Raw genomic sequence first — 19,283 nt, 5'->3', positions numbered from 1 at the left:
AGGCGACTGCATATTCTCCTAATCCCGCTAGGAGACCATCTACAAGTCTTTGGAAAGTGGCGGGTGCATTTCGCAGCCTGAAAGGGAGTACATTAAATTCATACAGCCCGAGATGTGTGATGAAGGCTGACCTTTCCTTGGCAGATTCATCTAGCGGTACCTGCCAGTACCCCTTGGTTAAGTCCAAGGTAGAGATGAACTGGGCCCGTCCCAGTTTCTCTAATAGTTCATCAGTGCGTGGCATTGGATAGTTGTCTGGGCGAGTTACAGCATTTAGCTTACGGTAGTCCACGCAAAAACGTATTTCCCCATCTGGTTTGGGAAGTAGAACCACTGGAGATGCCCATGCACTTTCAGAGGGGCGGATTACACCCATCTGTAACATATCCTGGCTCTCCCGTTCTATAGCAGTTTTAGCTTGAGGAGACACCCGGTAAGGGTGGACCCTAATTGGGTGAGCATTACCTGTGTCAATGGAGTGGTATGCCCGTTCAGTCAGTCCTGGGGTGGCTGAGAACGTTGGCGCGTAGCTAGTGCACAGCTCCTGGATCTGCTGTCGCTGCATACGCCCAAGGGTCATGGAGAGGTGCACCTCTTCCACACCACCAGCACATTTCCCTTCGTAATAGACACCTTCAGGCCACTCAGCGTCGTCTCCTCCCTGGGCTGTAAACTGACAAACCTTTAATTCTCTGGAATAAAAGGGCTTTAGAGAATTAATATGATACACCTTAGGCTTTCGGTTGGAGGTGGGGAATGCTATGAGATAATTAACAGCTCCCAGGCGCTCCTGGACCACGAATGGCCCTTCCCACGATGCTTCCATTTTATGGGCCTGGAGTGCCTTTAAGACCATGACCTGGTCTCCTACTTTGAAGGAACGCTCTCTGGCATGTTTATCATACCAGGCTTTTTGCTCTTTTTGAGCATCCTGTAAGTTTTCTCTAGCAAGGGCTAAAGAGGTTCGGAGGGTGTTTTGGAGGTTGGTTACAAAGTCCAGAATATTAGTTCCTGGAGAAGGTGTAAATCCCTCCCATTGCTGCTTCACCAACTGCAATGGCCCCTTAACCTCACGGCCATATACAAGTTCAAATGGGGAAAACCCTAAACTGGGATGTGGTACAGCTCTGTAGGCAAAGAGCAACTGCTGCAATACTAGGTCCCAATCATTGGAGTGCTCATTTACGAATTTACGTATCATGGCCCCCAAAGTTCCATTAAACTTCTCCACCATGCCATTTGTTTGATGATGGTAAGGAGTGGCAACCAAGTGATTTACCCCATGAGCTTCCCAAAGGTTTTTCATAGTTCCTGCCAGGAAATTAGTCCCTGCATCTGTGAGGATGTCGGAGGGCCAACCTACCCTGGCAAAAATGTCTGCTAGTGCCTGGCACACACTTTTAGCCCTGGTGTTGCTTAGAGCTACTGCTTCCGGCCATCGGGTGGCAAAATCCATGAAAGTCAGTATGTACTGCTTTCCTCTGGGTGTCTTTTTCGGAAAAGGACCCAGAATATCCACAGCTACTCGCTGAAATGGAACTTCAATGATGGGGAGTGGCTGGAGAGGAGCTTTGACCTGGTCTTGGGGTTTTCCCACTCTTTGGCACACCTCACAAGACTGGACATAGGTAGAAACATCCTTGCCCATTCCCTCCCAGTGGAATGATCCCCCCAAACGGTCTTTGGTCCTGTTCACCCCAGCATGGCCACTAGGGTGATCATGGGCTAAGCTCAAGAGCTTGGCCCGGTATTTAGTTGGAACTACCAACTGTCTCTGAGGATGCCAGTCTTCCTGGTGTCCCCCAGAAAGAGTTTCCTTGTATAAAAGTCCTCTTTCTACAACAAACCTGGATCGATTAGAAGAGCTGAGAGGCGGTGGGTTGCTCCGTGCCGCCGTCCAAGCTCTCTGGAGGCTTTCATCTGCTTCCTGTTCGGTCTGGAACTGTTCCCTTGATGCTGGAGACATCAGTTCCTCATGGGATTGTGGACCTAGGCTTGGGCCCTCTGGAAGCGATATAGGGGATGGAGCTGTTTCTGTTGACTGTGAACCGCTCTCTGCTGGTGCACTATGTTGGGATTCAGGCTCCGGCTGAGCCTCTTGTGTAGGGTTATCGGCTGCTGCCAGTTCAGGTTCGGTGGGGCCCTCTGGTGTTGAGGTTGCAAGTACTGGATTCAGTGCTGGCACGGGGTCTGGTGTTGGTTGTTTGGCTGGTTCCGGTTCTGGGACTGGTTCCGTCTGGGTCTCTGGGACTGGATCCACTACTGCTGTTGCAGACATTGGCCTGGGGTCCGGGTCCATCACCTCTGACCGGGTCCTGATAGAAGTTTCCGGAACAGAGCTAGGCCTCACGGCTTGTTTAGCCTGGCTGCGGGTGACCGTTCCCACCCTCTTGGCCTGCTTCACGTGATTGGCCAAGTCTTCCCCCAACAGCATGGGGATGGGATAATCATCATAGACTGCAAAAGTCCACATTCCTGACCAGCCCTTGTACTGGACAGGCAACTTGGCTGTAGGCAAATTGAAAGAGTTGGACTTGAAGGGTTGAATCGTCACTTGGATCTCTGGGTTGATTAAATTGGGGTCCACTAAGGAAGCATGGATAGCTGACACTTGTGCTCTGGTGTCCCTCCATGCGGTGACCTTCTTCCCGCCCACACTCACAGTTTCCCTCCACTCCAAGGGTATCTGGGAGGTATCTGGGCCTGTGGACCTCTGGTGTGATTCCGGTGCAATGAACTGTAATCTGTTGGGGTTCTTGGGGCAGTTGGCCTTTACATGCCCCAGCTCGTTACATTTAAAACATCGTCCAGCTGACGGGTCACCGGGGCGAGGTGGGTTGCTGGAGAACGGGGTGGTGGGACGATAAGGGGTCTGGAGGGTTCTTTGGGAGGTAGGTGGGGCTTTGGGCGGCCCCCGGTAATAGGGTGTGGTCTGGGGTGGTCCCTTCTGGTCTCCGCTCCAACTGCGACCAGTTTTCTTCTTCTCTGCCACCTCCGCTAAGGGTCCACTGAGCTGCGGCCTCAGCTCTACCATGTATTGGTCAGTAGAGATGTTGTACCCAAGGCAGGCCCTTTCGAAGTTTTCTAAGAAGGCCTCAGTATCATCACCTGCCTTGTAGGTGGGGAACCTTCTGGAATGGGAAGTGGTACCTGGAGAAGGATTGCTAGGGTTTGTTGGTATATTCTGCTGGGCCTTTATCCTCTCCATCTCCTCCACATGCTTCCTTGCCTCCATTTCCCTCTTGTGGGCAGCCTCCTGTACCTCGTTCTCCAGCCGCATGAGTTCTATCTGTCTTTCATGTTCCCTTTGTTTTTCCTCAGCCTGAAATTTGGCTAATTCCAGCTGTAGTCGAGCCGAGGATTTGGCCATTCTAACCTCTCTGTTTTTAACTAACTTTACACCCGAGGTTTAGAAATAAACAAACAAAACTTGGCTGTAAAATTTTGCTGTGCTGGAATAGAATACCTATTCTCTGATAGTGATTGTCAGCCTACAGAAAAAGACAATTCCCTTGTCTCTGCTCTGGGCCCAAATTAAAGCAAAAAACCTCCAACTACTTGGAAACCTGCTTACCCAGCCCAAAGAAAAAAAAAATTCTTTTCAAACCTGTGCTCCTTGTAAAACAAAAAAAAATCAAAATCCTAAAAAAAAACCCTGCCACTTTTGTCTCCAGGCAAATGGGTAGAGCACACACCCCCTATTTACTTTTAGGAAGAAAAGAAAAAAAAACCTCTGGGTTGGAAGACTGTGAATTTCCCTGCAGGAGTTAAGTACCCTGCCTCCAGGCAAAGAAAACCTGCAATTCACAAGATAATCCCCTTTTGTCTCTGCTTGGCCACAAAGCAGAGAGAAACCAAGCTGCTTTCAGTTTCAAAGCTGCTTTCTGGACTTCGTAAAAATTCCTTTTTAAAATCTGTATTTCTAGTTCAAAAAATCTCAACTGGATCTCAAAATGATTTCAGGTTAATCCCACCACTGTGCCACCATGTCACGGTTCCTCCCCCACTCTGAACTCTAGGGTACAGATGTGGGGACCTGCATGAAAACCTCCTAAGCTTATCTTTACCAGCTTAGGTCAAAACTTCCCCAAGGTACAAAATATTACACCTTGGACTGGCTGCTACCACCACCAAACTAATACTGGTTACTGGGGAAGAGCTGTTTGGACGCGTCCTTCCCCCCAAAATACTTCCCAAAACCTTGCACCCCACTTCCTGGACAAGGTTTGGTAAAAAGCCTCACCAATTTGCCTAGGTGACTACAGATCCAGACCCTTGGATCTTAAGAACAATGAACAATCCTCCCAACACTTGCACCCCCCCTTTCCTGGGAAATGTTGGATAAAAAGCCTCACCAATTTGCATAGGTGACCACAGACCCAAACCCTTGGATCTGAGAACAATGAAAAAGCATTCAGTGTTTTACAAGAAGACTTTTAATAAAAAATAGAAGTAAATAGAAATAAAGAAATCCCCCCTGTAAAATCAGGATGGTAGATATCTTACAGGGTAATTAGATTCAAAAACATAGAGAACTCCTCTAGGCAAAACCTTAAGTTACAAAAAAGATACACAGACAGAAATAGTTATTCTATTCAGCACAATTCTTTTCTCAGCCATTTAAAGAAATCATAATCTAACACATACCTAGCTAGATTACTTACTAAAAGTTCTAAGACTCCATTCCTGTTCTGTCCCCGGCCAAGACGACTACAGACAGACACAGACCCTTTGTTTCTCTCCCTCCTCCCAGCTTTTGAAAGTATCTTGTCTCCTCATTGGTCATTTTGGTCAGGTGCCAGCGAGGTTACCTTTAGCTTCTTAACCCTTTACAGGTGAGAGGAGCTTTCCCCTGGCCAGGAGGGATTTCAAAGGGGTTTACCCTTCCCTTTATATTTATGACAGAGAAGCTGACTCCTAGGAAAATAACCCATGGTGGGTGCTGCCGTGCTATTTGTACAGGTAAGTTATTTGGGGCAAACTTGCTCCCTATGCAGTGAAGTGCAGAAAGTGGACCAGAAAGGGTTCCTAAGCAGTGACTGGTGCATTGTGGGATGGTAGTGGGAGAACTGTTATGGGGCTATTGTTGCATCAGCAAGGCCCATCTACACTGGCACTGTATTAATGGAGATTGGCAGGTGGGGGACCTCATGGTGGTCAACCTTGCTCGAAGCAAGAGTAACACAAATGATGGTGTGATTGCCTCTGCACTGTTGGCATTTTCTTTGTGTGTGAGCCTGGGGTGGTGTGGCAGAGGTGTTGCTGGAAAAGTGATTAGCACTCCTAGTGCCTTAGATACATCTCCAGTGGCTCTGTTATTCCAGCCTTCTAAACCATTCTACTTCTCCTCCACCCTGACCTTGTAGCACTCTTTGATATTTCTTTTCTGGAGTCCATGCACAATTCCAAATGTGAGTCAAATCGTCACCCACACCACCTTTTATATCAGCCTGGAGTTTCTCCTAGGCAGAGATTACCTATTACCGTATTATGACAAACTTTGCGAAGACCCTGTGAAGTGATCAAGGCCTACTAGGGGACTAGGTTTAGCCCCACAAACTCATTTCACCCATGACCAAAGATTTGAACCCAGTGTGGCAGATATGGCAATTTCCTGAGGTATCCTTGAAAAACCCATGTTTAAGTAGCTTTAAAGTCCATTCTTTTAAAAATGCAAAGTTTATGTATTATTGTAGAACTCCATGTAATGTCTTTTGGGGGGAAAGATAACCAATGAAAACCCTGGGAAGTGTTATGCACTTCAAAGGACTATTTCAAACAATATGCCAGACAAGAATGAACTTTTGGAACAAAGTGGGTTTCCCAGGAAATCTCTAGGGGGAGGTGTGTGCAAATGTAACCCCTCCGGTTATGCAAGAACTTAGCCTTTTGAAACTTTGCCCTAAGGAGGGGACCTTTGTTTACTGATTACCTGTTATCTGAGGAGCTAACAGTCTTTGTGAACTTGTAACAACAGAAATACCCCATGGGGGGTGTTGAAGGACTGCCTCCTACCAGAGCCCTTGTTGGAGTTGGGGGTGATCTTTGGTAAGCAGGGCTCTTTAATATTTTTTAATTGTTTATATATTCTTGTATTGTTTTATTATGTTTTCTCTATAATGCTTTCACCTTAAGAATGAATGTGCTTTCTTAGAAAGGGCTGTGTGATAACTTGTAACTTCTGACAGTTATGTTGGTTATAGCGTCTGGAGGGAAGGCAAAGCGCAGATACTGGCTGTTTAAGCGGTCTGGCTTGCAGGGGAACTCACAGTGTAAGCAGGGACCTGGGCAGCATGGAAGTACCCAGGTCAGGAGGGAGAGAGAGATGGGTCTCTACCCAAGAGAGGGGACAGCTGAGGAGCCGGGAGCCTTGTGTGGGTGCCAAACTGTGACACCCTGGCCTCCAGAGGTGGAATACTGCATCAGCTCACTACCCCACCTGGCAGAAATGGCACTGATTTCCCCCTCTCAGCAGAATTTCCTTCCATAAATCTCACTGCCTGCTTATAACTTCACACCTGTCAGCATGTCATCTTAAGCCCTTGTTTTCAGAAATTAATCCTCTCCCAAAGGTTTTATTTTTTAATTTGTTTCTTGTTTCTCTGAGTTTGACCATATGACAAGTGACTGGTGTGATATTGCAGTGTGCTACACCTTGAAAACATGGTTCTTCCCCCACCCCCCTCATTTATTTCATTTGTTCATTACACTGTTCATTATCAGCTTTAAGAAAAGGAGGACTTGTGGCACCTTAAAGACTAACCAATTTATTTGAGCATAAGCTTTCGTGAGCCCCACTCTCCTGTTGGTAATAGCTCACCTTACCTGATCACTCTCTTTACAGTGTGTATGGTAACACCCATTGTTTTATGTTCTCTGTGTATATAAATCTCCCCACTGTATTTTCCACAGAATGCATCCGATGAAGTGAGCTGTAGCTTATGAAAGCTTATGCTCAAATAAATTTGTTAGTCTCTAAGGTGCCACAAGTACTCCTTTTTGCGGATTCAGACTAACAGGGCTGCTGCTCTGAAACCTGTCCTTATCAGCTTTGTTTCTCTAAGGGAACAGAGAGCTTTAGTGTCATCAAGTTTGGTGCTGAGCAGATCACCTCAGGCAACTGAGTATTCCCATAGGAGGAATCCCTTGCTGGAGAGTCTGTGAGGTCTCCAGTGTTTCTTGAGTGGAAAGAGTTGCCAGACATCTGGTTTTTGACTGGACTGCCAGGTCAAAAAAGGACTCTGGCAGCTCCGGTCAGCACTGAAGGCCGGGCTGCTAAAAGTCCAGTCAGCAGTGCAGTGGGGCTAAGGGAGGCTCTCTGCCTGCTCTGGCTCCGTGCAGCTCCCAGAAACAGCCGTCATGTCCCGATCCTAGGCGTAGGGGCAGCCAGGGGGCTCGGCATGCTGCCCCCGCCCCGAGCGCTGTCTCCACAGCTCCCACTGGCCAGGAACTACGGCCAGTGGAAGCTGTGGGGGGCAATGCCTGCAGGCGGGGGAGCACGCAGAGCCCCCTGGCTGCCTCTGCACCTAGGAGCTGGACATGCCAGCTGCTTCCAGGAGCCGCCTGAGGTAAACACCACTCAGAACCTGTGCCCCAAACTCCCTTCTGCACCCCAATCCCCTGCCCCAGCCCTGAGCCCCCTCCCACACCCAAACTTCCTCCCAGAGCCCACACCCTGTCCTGTACTCCAAACTTTGCGGCCTCAGCCCAGAGCCCCCTCTTGCACCCCAACCCCCTCATCCCCAACTCCACACCAGAGCCTGACCCCCAGCCAGAGCCCTCACCCCCCTGCACCCCAAATCCCTGCCCCAGCCCAGAGCCCCCTCCCACACTCCAAACCCCTCATTTTTGGCCCCACCCTGGAGCCCACACCCCCAACCAGAGCCCTCAATCCAACCCCCTGCCCCAGCCTGGTGAAAATGAGTGAGTGAGCGAGGGTGGGGGAGAGCGAGTGACCAAGGGAGAGGGAATGGAGTGGAAAGGGGGCAGGGCCTCAGAGATGGTGCAGGGAAGGAGCAGGGTCTTGGGGAAGGGGCAAAGCAGGGGCGGGGCAAGGATGTTTGGTTTTCTGCAATCAGAAAGTTGGCAACCCTAAGAAAGAGGCACATCTAGACAACCATCTATGTAACTAAGGAAATAAGGTCAGTTACATAAGATCTGAAAATGTTACTTATTTTATAACCAGTAGTTCTAGTGAAATCAGTGCAAATGGAAGATGTTGGTTGGTGCTCAGCGCTGATGATTGACAGCCTTGGGGAGGAAAGTCTTTTATTTATCTCCAGAACCAGGACAGTATGGCTGTAAAAACACCCTGTAAGAAATGAGAACTCTATCAGTGTGATTTTTACTCTCTGCGCCTCTCAAAATACAGGGATAAAAACGGCCATACTGGGTCAGAACCAAAGGTCTATCTAGCCCACTATCCTGTCTTCCAGCAGTGGCCAATGCCAGGTGCTTCAGAGGGAATGAACAGAACAGGTAATCATCAAGGGATCCATCTCCTGTTGCCCATTCCCAGCTTCTGGCAAATTTTGTTATTCCCAGCCCCCAGGTTGCAGGGCCGGCTCTAGGCACCAGCAAAGCAAGCAGGTGCTTGGGGTGGCACATTGGCAGGAGCGGCATTCGGGCCATCCTTTTCTTTTTTTTGGCTTGGGGGCCGGCTCTGTGGGCGCTCACCCAGGTAGATGCTGTCCCGGCCCCCAAGCTGATGCCGAAGTCCAGGTAGAAGAGCTGCAGTGGCCAAAGCTGACCCCAGGACTGGGGTCCAGCAGCAGCAGTGCGTTCTGCGTGGGGGGCACCCTGGGGCTGCTGTGGTTCATGCTGCCGGCCACGGATGAGCCATTCAACAGGCTCCGACATGTGAAGAGCGGAACACTCGGGCTGGCAGCTGCCCCGTGGGGCGCACGAAGCCACCTGCAAGTGCCGCAGGGCGGCTGCCCCCCAGCACTTCAGCCGGGGCAAGGCGAAGCAGCCCGAGCCGCTCAGGGGCTGTGGCAGGGTGGCCAGGAGCAGCAGCAGCAGCGAGGCCATAGAGGGGACTGGTGCTTGGGGCACTGCCATGCGGGGCCCGCATCCCGCTCTCCGGGGCTCCACTCCCCGCCGGCCACTCCCTCTGGGGCTGCCCTGCCCCGGCTCCTCAGCCCCCTGCCGGGGCAGTTTCCCCGGCTCTGCCCTCCCGATTCCCAGCCAGTCCTGGAGGCGGGATCCCTGGCTGGAGGGACCCTGGGCTGAGGTGCGGCCCTGGAGCCCCGCTGCTTACCCCTACCCTACCAGAGCCAGACCGGCTGGAGGGGGGGGGGCAGGCGGAGTCAGGGTCCCCCTGGGCGCCGGGAAGAAGTTGGGTGGATGCAGCCTTCGCCCCTGCTAGTGTCATGAGCAGGATGCTGATGACTCTCCCTGGGAGCGAGTTACCAGTGACCCAGGGCTGGGGCTGCAGGCGGTACTGGTGGGGGGTGGGGTGAGAACCCAGGGCTGGGGGCAGCAGAGCGGTGAGGGGGGGAGCCTAGGGCTGGGGTCGGGGGCAGCCAAAATTTTTTTTGCTTGAGGCGGCAAAAAACCTAGAGCCGGCCCTGCCAGGTTGAATCTCAGTGGAATCAAAATCCCAGATCCAGATGCTCCCAAAATGTAAAGGAGCTCAAAGCCCAATGTAATCCAGACTTCATGGCTCTATCTCTGTAACAAGCTGAACGAAACCTGGATGCAAACACCTTTTGAATATTTTGGAAGCTTGGATCCAGAACCGACTCTGCCCATATCCATTATTTCATGCAGCTGCTGTGATGCGCTGCTGACATTTTAACAAGGGGCTAGCTCAGAAATGTAACATTTCATTTGATGAGATGGATGACATTCCTTGGGTAAAATTCCCTCTCCACGCCTCAGAAAAATCCATCGGTTTCATATTCCGCCTCCTAAAAAAAAATTCCATCAATTCCATACCCTTCTGCATATTTGTGAGAGGCAGCTCTGCCTGTAGAGATTCCCTCCACGTATGGATCTGGGAGGGACAATCACGTGGTATGGGAGAGAAGGGATCTTTAAGTCCCTACAGCTTCCTGCTGCGGAAATTGTAGCTCCGCTGCATTCTTTTTTTTCTATTTTAGGGCTTGACCAGACGAGAGGATTTTCCACTGGTGTGACTTCATTGGTGCAGCTACATCAATGCGCCCCTTCCCCAGCGTAAACACGCTGCACCGGTGTAAAACCCATTTTACACTGATGCAGTACATCTAAACTGGTACACTGAGGCAGCTACATCAGTGTCGCTACACCATTGCAACAAACCCCAACACAGGCAGGGATCTAGCAATTGGCTTGCATTAGATTACATGGGCTTATGTTGTCCAGACTGTCTTCGCAAGGAAAAGGCCGAGAAACATGTTTTTTAAAAATGAAACCCTTTCCAGGGCCCAAAGACTGGCTTTTTAACATGGGGCTTGCAAGGGCCCATCCACCTCAGGGAATATGGCTAGCATTTCTGGCAATGAAATCTGTATCTGTCATAAGCAGCAACAAATAAGGAGAAGCCAAACAAGCTGATCATTCTAGTTTTAAAAGAAACAGCTCGTGTGCTGAATTGGTCTCTGCTTTTCTTTTGGAGTCAATCTAGTAAACCCTACCCGTGCATGTACTCCCAGAGCATGTGAGATTTGCTTTCCCTTTTAAGCCCCCCTGCCCTCGTAAAGTTTTGGGTGGAGGTTTCTATTCCTACGATTTACCTCACTGACAAAATAGAATCCAAAACTTTCAGCCCAACCCTCAGGCCAGGCTTTGGTGCAAGCAACTGCCCTTATAGCACATGTGTTTTGCGGAACAGTTTGACTTTCCAGTTCTCAGTGGTGTGTGAGAGGGTGTTGCCTAGTCAGGGCAGGGCAGGACAAGTCCTGGTGATGAAGAGTAAGGCAACCAAGCATCATTATTCTTAGTCACATTAAAAGTGAGACAGGATGGCTTTGGACTAGGGTCTGTCCTGCAGTCCTCATACCTGCAAAACTCAGTTGATTTCAGTAGAAGGTTTACTTGCATCAGGACTGCAGAATTAAGCCCATAAGCCTGTGGAACTGAATCCTACACAGTGATGAGCATCTCATAATTCCTTTCCCCTGTCCCAGCTCTTGACTTGGCTCTTTAAAAGAAAATTTTCAGGTGCTGTAACTGGGGAAGGCCAGTGAACTATCGATGATAAAACCATGCAGCCAAAGGGATAGCCTGCCTTAATAGTGTTTTATCTTTAAAAAGTTCAAACACCCCTGGCTTGAATCATAGGAGTATGAGCATGGGTGAGGAGGGACAGTCCTCCCCTGGTGCTAAAAACTGTAATCCTATCATTCCTTAAAAGAGCGAAGAGCCTGAACCAAAGCCCACTAAGTCAATGGAAAGACTCCCATTGACTTTACTGAGCTTTGGATCATAGGTCATCAGTATCTGGAAGGAGCATGTTTTCTGCTGCATGAAGTGCATTTCTGTTTTCCTGCTTGCACCTAGCTTGGAGCCTCTTTGTAGCAGTGCCATCATCCTCAAATTGCTGCAAATTACAAGAATTGTTGACAAACTGGACTGATTTTACAGGAGCCATGGGCCCAGTCCTGTGACATCTCCATGCTTGACATCCCATGGACTTCAACAGGAGCCTAGCACATGGAGGAGATTCCAGGTGTGGCGTCAGTTTAATATCATAGATTCCCCTAGTCTGTCCTTCCAGGGGGTGGGCTTGCTGATCTCACAGCTTTTTTCCATCTCTAATTGATCCAAAGGGCCATCACTGGACACATTTGCTGTGGTCCAAGAGAATGAATGAAATGTATGAGAAATAGATGGCTGATATCTTTATAATATAATATATTTTCTCCTGTTGGCAAGGCTTCAGTTAGGTACAGAATATTACTTACCTTGCTTTGTAAAGCGCTTTGAGATGTATGGATGTCCCGCACTATATAATTGCTGGGCATTCTAAGAGTCTAACAATGGTTGTATAGCTTTACATTTTTCTGCAATGTGTCCATGCCTCATTCTCTTGCTTGTCAGTTGCAGATAGGCTGGGGGTTATACTGGGGACCTGTAGAAAGTAAGTGTGCTTACTTTATATTTTTTAGGAACTTCAGAACTTACTGGGCCAGATCCTTAGCAAATATAAATTGGCATCATTCTGTTGACTTCAACTCCAGCTGTGGATCTTCCCCCTTATAATGTTTCGGGTTGTCTTCTTCTTCTTCTTCCTTTATTTCTCAGTGACAGAGGGAAAGAGGAGTTATTTTTTAAGCATATGCTTCCTGTTCACTTATTCCAATGAGATAACTGGCTTTGATTGCTTTACTGTCTGAAGTATACTTTCCTGTAGTGCCTTGTGATTTTCTTTGGACATTTATTGACACTGAGTAATATAACATGAAAGCAGTATGGATGGGCTTTGATTGAGGAAATCAGCTAGATAGCTATTAGGGGATTAAAAGCAATTCCATGGCCAGGATTATACATCTTTAAAATTGTGATCATATCAAGGAGCAAATGGATTTATAATTTAATGGGAGGAGGAGGGGGTAGGGGGGCTTCAGACATTCTTTTCCCATGTGTGATAGAAAGATTACAGAGGATGCATTTGGTGTGCAAAAGTTTGATAAAATTGTTGAGCATTTTCCTAAGGATAGCCGCACTTGTCTTTCTTGCAAATTGTAATTGTGCCAAATGAAGCGAATTCTTCTGTTCAACATTTTTATGAAAACATTAGTTCCCAGGGTGACAAGTTGGATCATCCTCTGTTTTCAGAGTCTGATAATGATACATTTTAGAAGCTTTGAAGAAAACCTTTGTCTAGACAGATACAGTTTAGGAAAGCTTTTGAACTGCAGTATTCACTAGAAAATTTTGTTGACATTTTTACATATAGGATTTTTGTATTTTGTGTTTGGGAATTCTTCAGCAATTTTGTGCTTCCTTGTGCTAAAACAAAGCACAATACTTGTATGAGAACAGGGATTGTGAGAAAACAAAATATAGAGCTTTATCTCCCAGAAGAATCTTTTTTTCCCAGTACAGTGTTCCATGGAAGGAGTTTCATTCCCAGCTAACAGTTCATTTCCAGCCTTCATAAATAATAATCACCTACTGGTGGCTATTACATTTTAACTCTTTAATCTTTAGTGTCTGGTTGGCATTATTAGAAGCCTTCACAATTGTTAAAAGGAGTAAAATATCCAACTTGAAAACAAGAATAAGAACTACGACCACAAACTTATTGAAATGTTTCTCTGCAACAAGTTCACTTGATTTGACCCCAGCGGTCTTTTTTCTCAGTATTATTTCACCTATCCAGGGTTTGTTTCTGAGGGCAGAACATCAAAGATTTACAAGTAACAAAATGGAGCCACATAACAATACGAAAGACCGGTCAGTGTCTAGCTCATTGGGGGGGAGGGGGGAGAGCGTATAAGGAGATGATGATTCCAGGAGCTCTCCATGCTCACATGCAATCCCTGTCCTCTCCTGAGTGTAACTGCTGCTCTCTGTTAGCATGTCCTGGGTCACTAGCCGCTTGAAAGGAAGCTGGGAGGGGGAAGACCACGGCATCATCCCCCTCTCTGCCCAGCAGAGCTAGCTTGCCGCAGAGGGGAAGGCATGCATCACTCTCTTTATATGCCAGGTAAAACCAGGAAGGGGTGAGGGGCTTGGGACTGGCTCTGCAATGTCCCCAATACAGGCCTTTGAGGTACAATGTGATTTGAAAAACTCTTTAGAATTCTATCCAATACTCAGGAGGTAACATGGTCATTATGTCCATATTGAATTTATTGGTTTGGATTGATTTCACTATTAATGACACTTATACATATATACAATGCTTTTCATCTTCAAAGCACTTTACAACAATTAAGATTCATTCACAGCCTTCACATGAGGTACTATAGGTGAATAGGCATTATTCTTAGATAACAAAGGTTTGTGAGAAAAACACAACTGTCTTAACTATAGAGTCACAACCAGCACCTCTATAATCACAAACCCCATTGTACGGATCGGGAAACTGAGGACAGAGGATTAAAGTCTCTTGTCTGAGGCCACAAAGGGAGTCAGGACTGGTCTACACGTAAAAATTGGATCAATCTAGTTACATCACTCAGGGATGTGAGAAAGATTTTGCACCCTGTGCAACATAGTTAGATAGACCTAATCCCCCCATAGATGCAGGTAGATTGATGGAAGAATTCTTCTGCCGACCTAACTACTGCCGCTTGGGTATGTGGATTACCTGCATCAATGGAAAAACCCCACAATTCAAGAGGAATGTTGAAAAATTGAGGAGGGTTCAGAGAAGATCCACAAGAATGATTAAAAGGTTAGAAAATATACCTTATAGTGATTGACTCAAGGAGCTCAATCTTTTTATCTTAACAAAGGGAAAGTTAAGGGGTGACTTGACCACAGTCTATAAGTACTTACATGGGAAACAAATATTTAACAATGGGCTCTTCAGTGTAGCAGAGAAAGGTATAATATGATCCAATGGCTGGAAGTTGAAGCTAGACAAATTCTGACTGGAAATAAGGCATAAATTTTTAATGGTGAGAGTAATTAACCATGTGTCATGGTAGATTATCCGTCACTGACCATTTTAAAATCCAGATTGGATGTTTTTCTAAAAGATCTGCTCTAGGAATTATTTCGGGGAGATTCTATACCCTGTGTTATAGAGGTCAGACTAGAAGATCGTAATTGTTCCTTCTGGCCTTAGAATCTGAATCTGTTGTGCGGGACAGATCTAGACTACGATACTACAGCAGTACAGCCGTAGCTGTGCTGTTGCAGTACGGATGTGGCCTTAGTATCCAGAGCCAAGAGTAGAAGCCAGGAAAGTCTGGAATCCTAGTCCTGTTCTCAGACTGCTACCTTACCCTCCCCTCCCACCCCAAGGATAAATGTGAAAACATATGCACCTGAAAAGATGTATTCCAATTCTGGAAACATCATCCATACCCCCACAGACAACTGCCCACGCAGCAGGAGGTGCACTGTCTGGAAACTGGAAGCAGCCCTGCTTCAAAAAGGGAACGTAGCTAGTATATAAAGAGCAGGTGACTAAGCCTCTGTGCTTCACTCTCATTTTTAACAGTGCTTTTTAGTACTATTAGAGCTGAATGAATAATTCATAGCACATAACTCAGAAACCAAATTTAGCTCCTTATTGTTTGTGACTTGTTCATGGGCAGATGATTATTTCTCCAAATGTTTTTCTTCTTTAAAATTATTTGCTGAATAATTTTGATCTTTAAATTGCTAGTGAGCCACTCATTACTAGAAATCAATATGGAATATACAAAATTTGAAATGAGAGCTGTGCTGGTTAGTTCTGATTGGACATGTATGTCACATAATTGTTTTTTCATTCCCTAATTGGATGAAGAGGACACTTAACAGGTTTACATTTCTATTCACATTTCTGAGTTTAATGTTTGCTTTCTCTCAATTTGTCATAGAGTTATAGGTTTAAGGCCAGAAGAACCATTGTGATCATCTAATCTGACTTCCTGTATAACACAGGAATTAATTCGGGGAAGTCCTATGGCCTGTTTTAACTAGTGCATGTTTTTTAGAAAAACTTGCAATCTTGATTTAAAATTTTCCAGTGATGGAGAATCTACCACAATCCTTGGTAAGTTGTTCCAATGGTTAATTACCTCCACCATTAAAAATGTGCCCCTTATTTCTTGTCTCAGTTTGTCTAGTTTCAACTTCCAGCCATTGGATCTTGTTATACCTTTGAGCCCTCTATTATCACGTTTCTGTCTCCCTTGTAGGTACTTACAGACTATGATCAGGTCACCTCTTAACCTTCTTTTTGTTAGGCTAAACAAATTGAGCTCCTTGAGTCTAGTTTCCCCTGTTCCCTGAAAATTCAGTTTCTGGGAACATTTCTCATTCACTAATCTCCATGAAAAGTGAAAATAAAACCAGTCAGAGTCAATTCAACTTTTTATTTAAGCAAATATTCATGGACATGTTTTGAGGTGTCTGACCAGCACTAATGTTCATTCATATTTGTACATGAACATTTTCAGGATTTCAGCCAAAGTATCTGGAAAGGAAGGTAAGAAGAGAAAAACATCAAATCAAAGTGAGGCCCATAAGTAGAAGTTTGGAAATGTTGTGGGGGAGGGGAGTTTAAATGTTTATTTTGGTATTATTTTAAGTTATGGGGGTAGATCATTTGAAGGGGGAAAAGAGAATACAACATTCTGGGCCCTGGTTCAACACAGCACTTAAGCACATGCGTAACTTTAAGCACATACTTAAGTGCTTTGCTGAATCAGGGCCTCGGAAAGTAGAAAATGAAGAAAAAAAGAACTGTGAGAGATTTGGAGAAAAAAATTGATTGCCTTTTGAGTGACAATGGTTCAAATTAAATATATATTGGAGAGCTTGAGGTATGGATTTTAGAAAAGTCTGTTTTAAAATGTAATACAATACTTTTAATTTAAGGAAAAATGCCCACATTTTCATATGAATGTAGCTTGATATATTTCAGCCTTTCTGAAGACACTAGTACATGACCACTACAGGAGTATGTTTCCATTCATATTACCTCCGACCATCAAATAGATGCCATAATCAATAGCATTTTTTCTGCAAATACAATTTATATAAATGAAGATGCACAGGGAAAAGGTGGATGTCTTCACCACAATTTCATCACTATGACTTTGTCTGACTGGGGTTTTCCAGAACTATATTTAACACATTAATTTAGTATTGGTTAGGATGGAAATTTCAGTCTGCCATTTGCTGAGAGTAATTCTTTAAAATAAATCCCAAGTTTTCTTCACATACTCACACCTCCAAAGCATCCTAATTATGGACCATCTGCTTGCGTTAAAAAGGACATTGCCAAATAGATTCAACCCCAAATGTAGATTTCATTTTTTTAAAATTGTTTTTCAAAACCTAATATTAATAGAAATATTTGCATGAGTTTTAAAAATGTTGGTGGAACATATGTTATCTAATTTTTACATCCTCTCTCCCTCCCAGCCCGCATTCACAATATTTGCAAACCAAACATTGCATCATTGCATGCATCATTGCATGCATGGAAACTAGAAAATAAACCTGACTAGGAAAAAACTCCAAACCTGGTTAATCTATTTTCATTTTCCCACTGAGTGAAATGCAAAAAGTAACCCAACAGCATAAAAGGTGAAGAGTAATTTAGATTTTAAAAACTGTTTCAAGTTTAATAATCTAAACCACAATTAGTAAATACGGCTGAGGAAACTTGAGAGGAATTTGTGTATCCTTACGAACCACCTTTAGGCTACGTGCATGCAACAACAGTGAAAAGGTCCTCTCAGAGACTGACGATACCTTTATTTTCCCTGGCTCTTTTCTCTTTCCTAGGATACATTTTGACCTGTAGAACGATTGTGTGGATTTAGATACAATAATAGAGTTTTTGATTGGTCTTGAAGGCATCTGTTTCTGAAAATGATGTTTCCTAGATGCAAGTCTCCTCAAACTCACTGTATGGAGATGAAGATAAAGAGGTTTTAGACTCTCCATCACTGTTGCATTCCCTTCTTAGATCAGGACTGGAAGCATCTGTAGCTTCCTTAGCAGATATTGTTTCCTTAGTGGTAGGTCCTAATGGCTGACAGTCCAGCAAACTCTGAAGGTGTTTAATGTAATTTATTGCAGCTCTTAGGGTCTCCACTTTGCTGAGGCGTTTGTCAGCAAGCTCCTTGGGAAGATGTTCTCGGAGGCGTGTGTACCCCTCATTCACACAACGCACTCTTTGCCTCTCTCTCTCATTTCTCTTTCGAATGAAGGCAGGCTCAAAAGAATAGTCATAGACTCCTACATATCCAGAGAAAGGGATGCAGGAAAATCTACCTGAATAACCACGGTAGGCTTGGTCCCAGTAAGTTGGATCAAAATGGAAGGGAACACCAAAGGGCTCTCTGAGTGGTAACCCATGAGGATTCACATGGTTATTACCCATGGACATAGCGCCAGAGAATAACATCCCATTCAATAGTCCATCATCTTTATTGCTGTCCATTGTTTCAAATTTGGCTTCCAAATCTTGCATTAATCCATGCATGGAGGAAACATTTGTACTGGGTCCTTTGCCCCACAGTCTGTTCCTTTCTTGACCAGATTTAAAGGCAAAACTAACAATCCACTATATGACTGAAAATCAGCTCTACTCCTCAATCTTTTTTAGAGACAGGATGCCATCTAATTTATAGACTGGCTTTTAGGACCATCACTCCACACTTTAAACCTAGCATTTCCTCTGATCTTCATCTTTCAAAAGATAATAAGAGGGTTCCTGTATTCCTTTTCTTCTAGCTTGAAAGTGTGTCCATAGAGTTAACACCAAACATAAACAAGCTTCCAGGCTCTAAACACTTCTCTTGTATTGTAACTCACGATGTCTTTTGATAAAGTTGTCTCCAAAAGATGGGTAATTTCCAAAGTTTATAGGACTCTTCAAAGTTTTGGCAGAACTCCTCCCACTCAGGAACCAAGATCTCCTGTCAGCTGAAAAACTAGCCACAGGCTTTTCACACTGTAATCCAAAATGCATCTGCAGCCTTTGTTGTTTCTGCTGTTCCAATCTAACTGAAGCGGGTTCTCCAGCGGTATGCAAAACTTATATGGTATCTCTCTACCTTTCTAGGAAGGCTGAGAGATCATCAAAGGAAAGAGTGCTCTCTTGTGGTTGCAAGTCATCTCACATGAAGATTACATGCATGTCTCCAAGAAAGGAAATACGTGTTTTCTTGGTGTTTTCTTCAGCTGAAAAGAAAGCTTTTCCAGCAAGTTCTGAGGAGAGCTGGGTTCAAAAATTCAAAATATATTTTTTGAGAAAATGTTCATGATTATTTTGTTTGTTTTTCATTGAAATTCTGGTCTGATGGAAAATGGTCTGATCATCTCTGGTGAGGACCAGCTGCCTTAACAAAAGAAAAACAAAAACCCTTAAATTGCCCCCGAAATGGCAGTGCTGCTGTTGCAACATGTTTGGCTAAATTCTGACCCATGAAATCAGTGAGAGTTAGGTTTCTAAGCACCTTTGAGGATCTGGGCTTAAATAAGTGAACAAAATTCCCCACTCCAAGAAATATGCATGTGCAGAGTCAGCAGCTGGCAGTAGTGACATCAGTATGCACTTTTTAAAAAGTATGCTTGGCTTTTTGTATGAGGTTATTTTGCAATCCTAAAAAACATTGCCACAGAAGTGGCATGTTTTTTAAATTTCAAAGTATGCTCAGCTTACCTGGGGACCATTG

The 19,283-nt window shown here is 45.3% G+C and overlaps 1 protein-coding gene across 1 annotated transcript; it reads right to left on the bottom strand.

Moving 5' to 3' along the window:
* Positions 1-17,482: 17,482 nt before the first annotated feature.
* Positions 17,483-18,434, bottom strand: ASCL4 (achaete-scute family bHLH transcription factor 4; the record flags this gene model as incomplete). The annotated part of the gene is made up of 1 exon (XM_084617546.1): positions 17,483-18,434. Exon 1 carries the CDS (start codon positions 18,086-18,088, stop codon positions 17,483-17,485), a length of 606 nt encoding a protein of 201 aa, XP_084473672.1. The 5' UTR covers positions 18,089-18,434.
* Between the last annotated feature and the right edge of the window lie 849 nt (positions 18,435-19,283).

The sequence above is a fragment of the Lepidochelys olivacea genome, assembly GCF_965140295.1.
Source record: "Lepidochelys olivacea isolate rLepOli2 genome assembly, chromosome: 1".
NCBI lineage: Eukaryota > Metazoa > Chordata > Testudines > Cheloniidae > Lepidochelys > Lepidochelys olivacea.
Note: the sequence above shows the minus strand (reverse complement) of the source record. Positions and strands in the feature narration are given on the sequence as shown.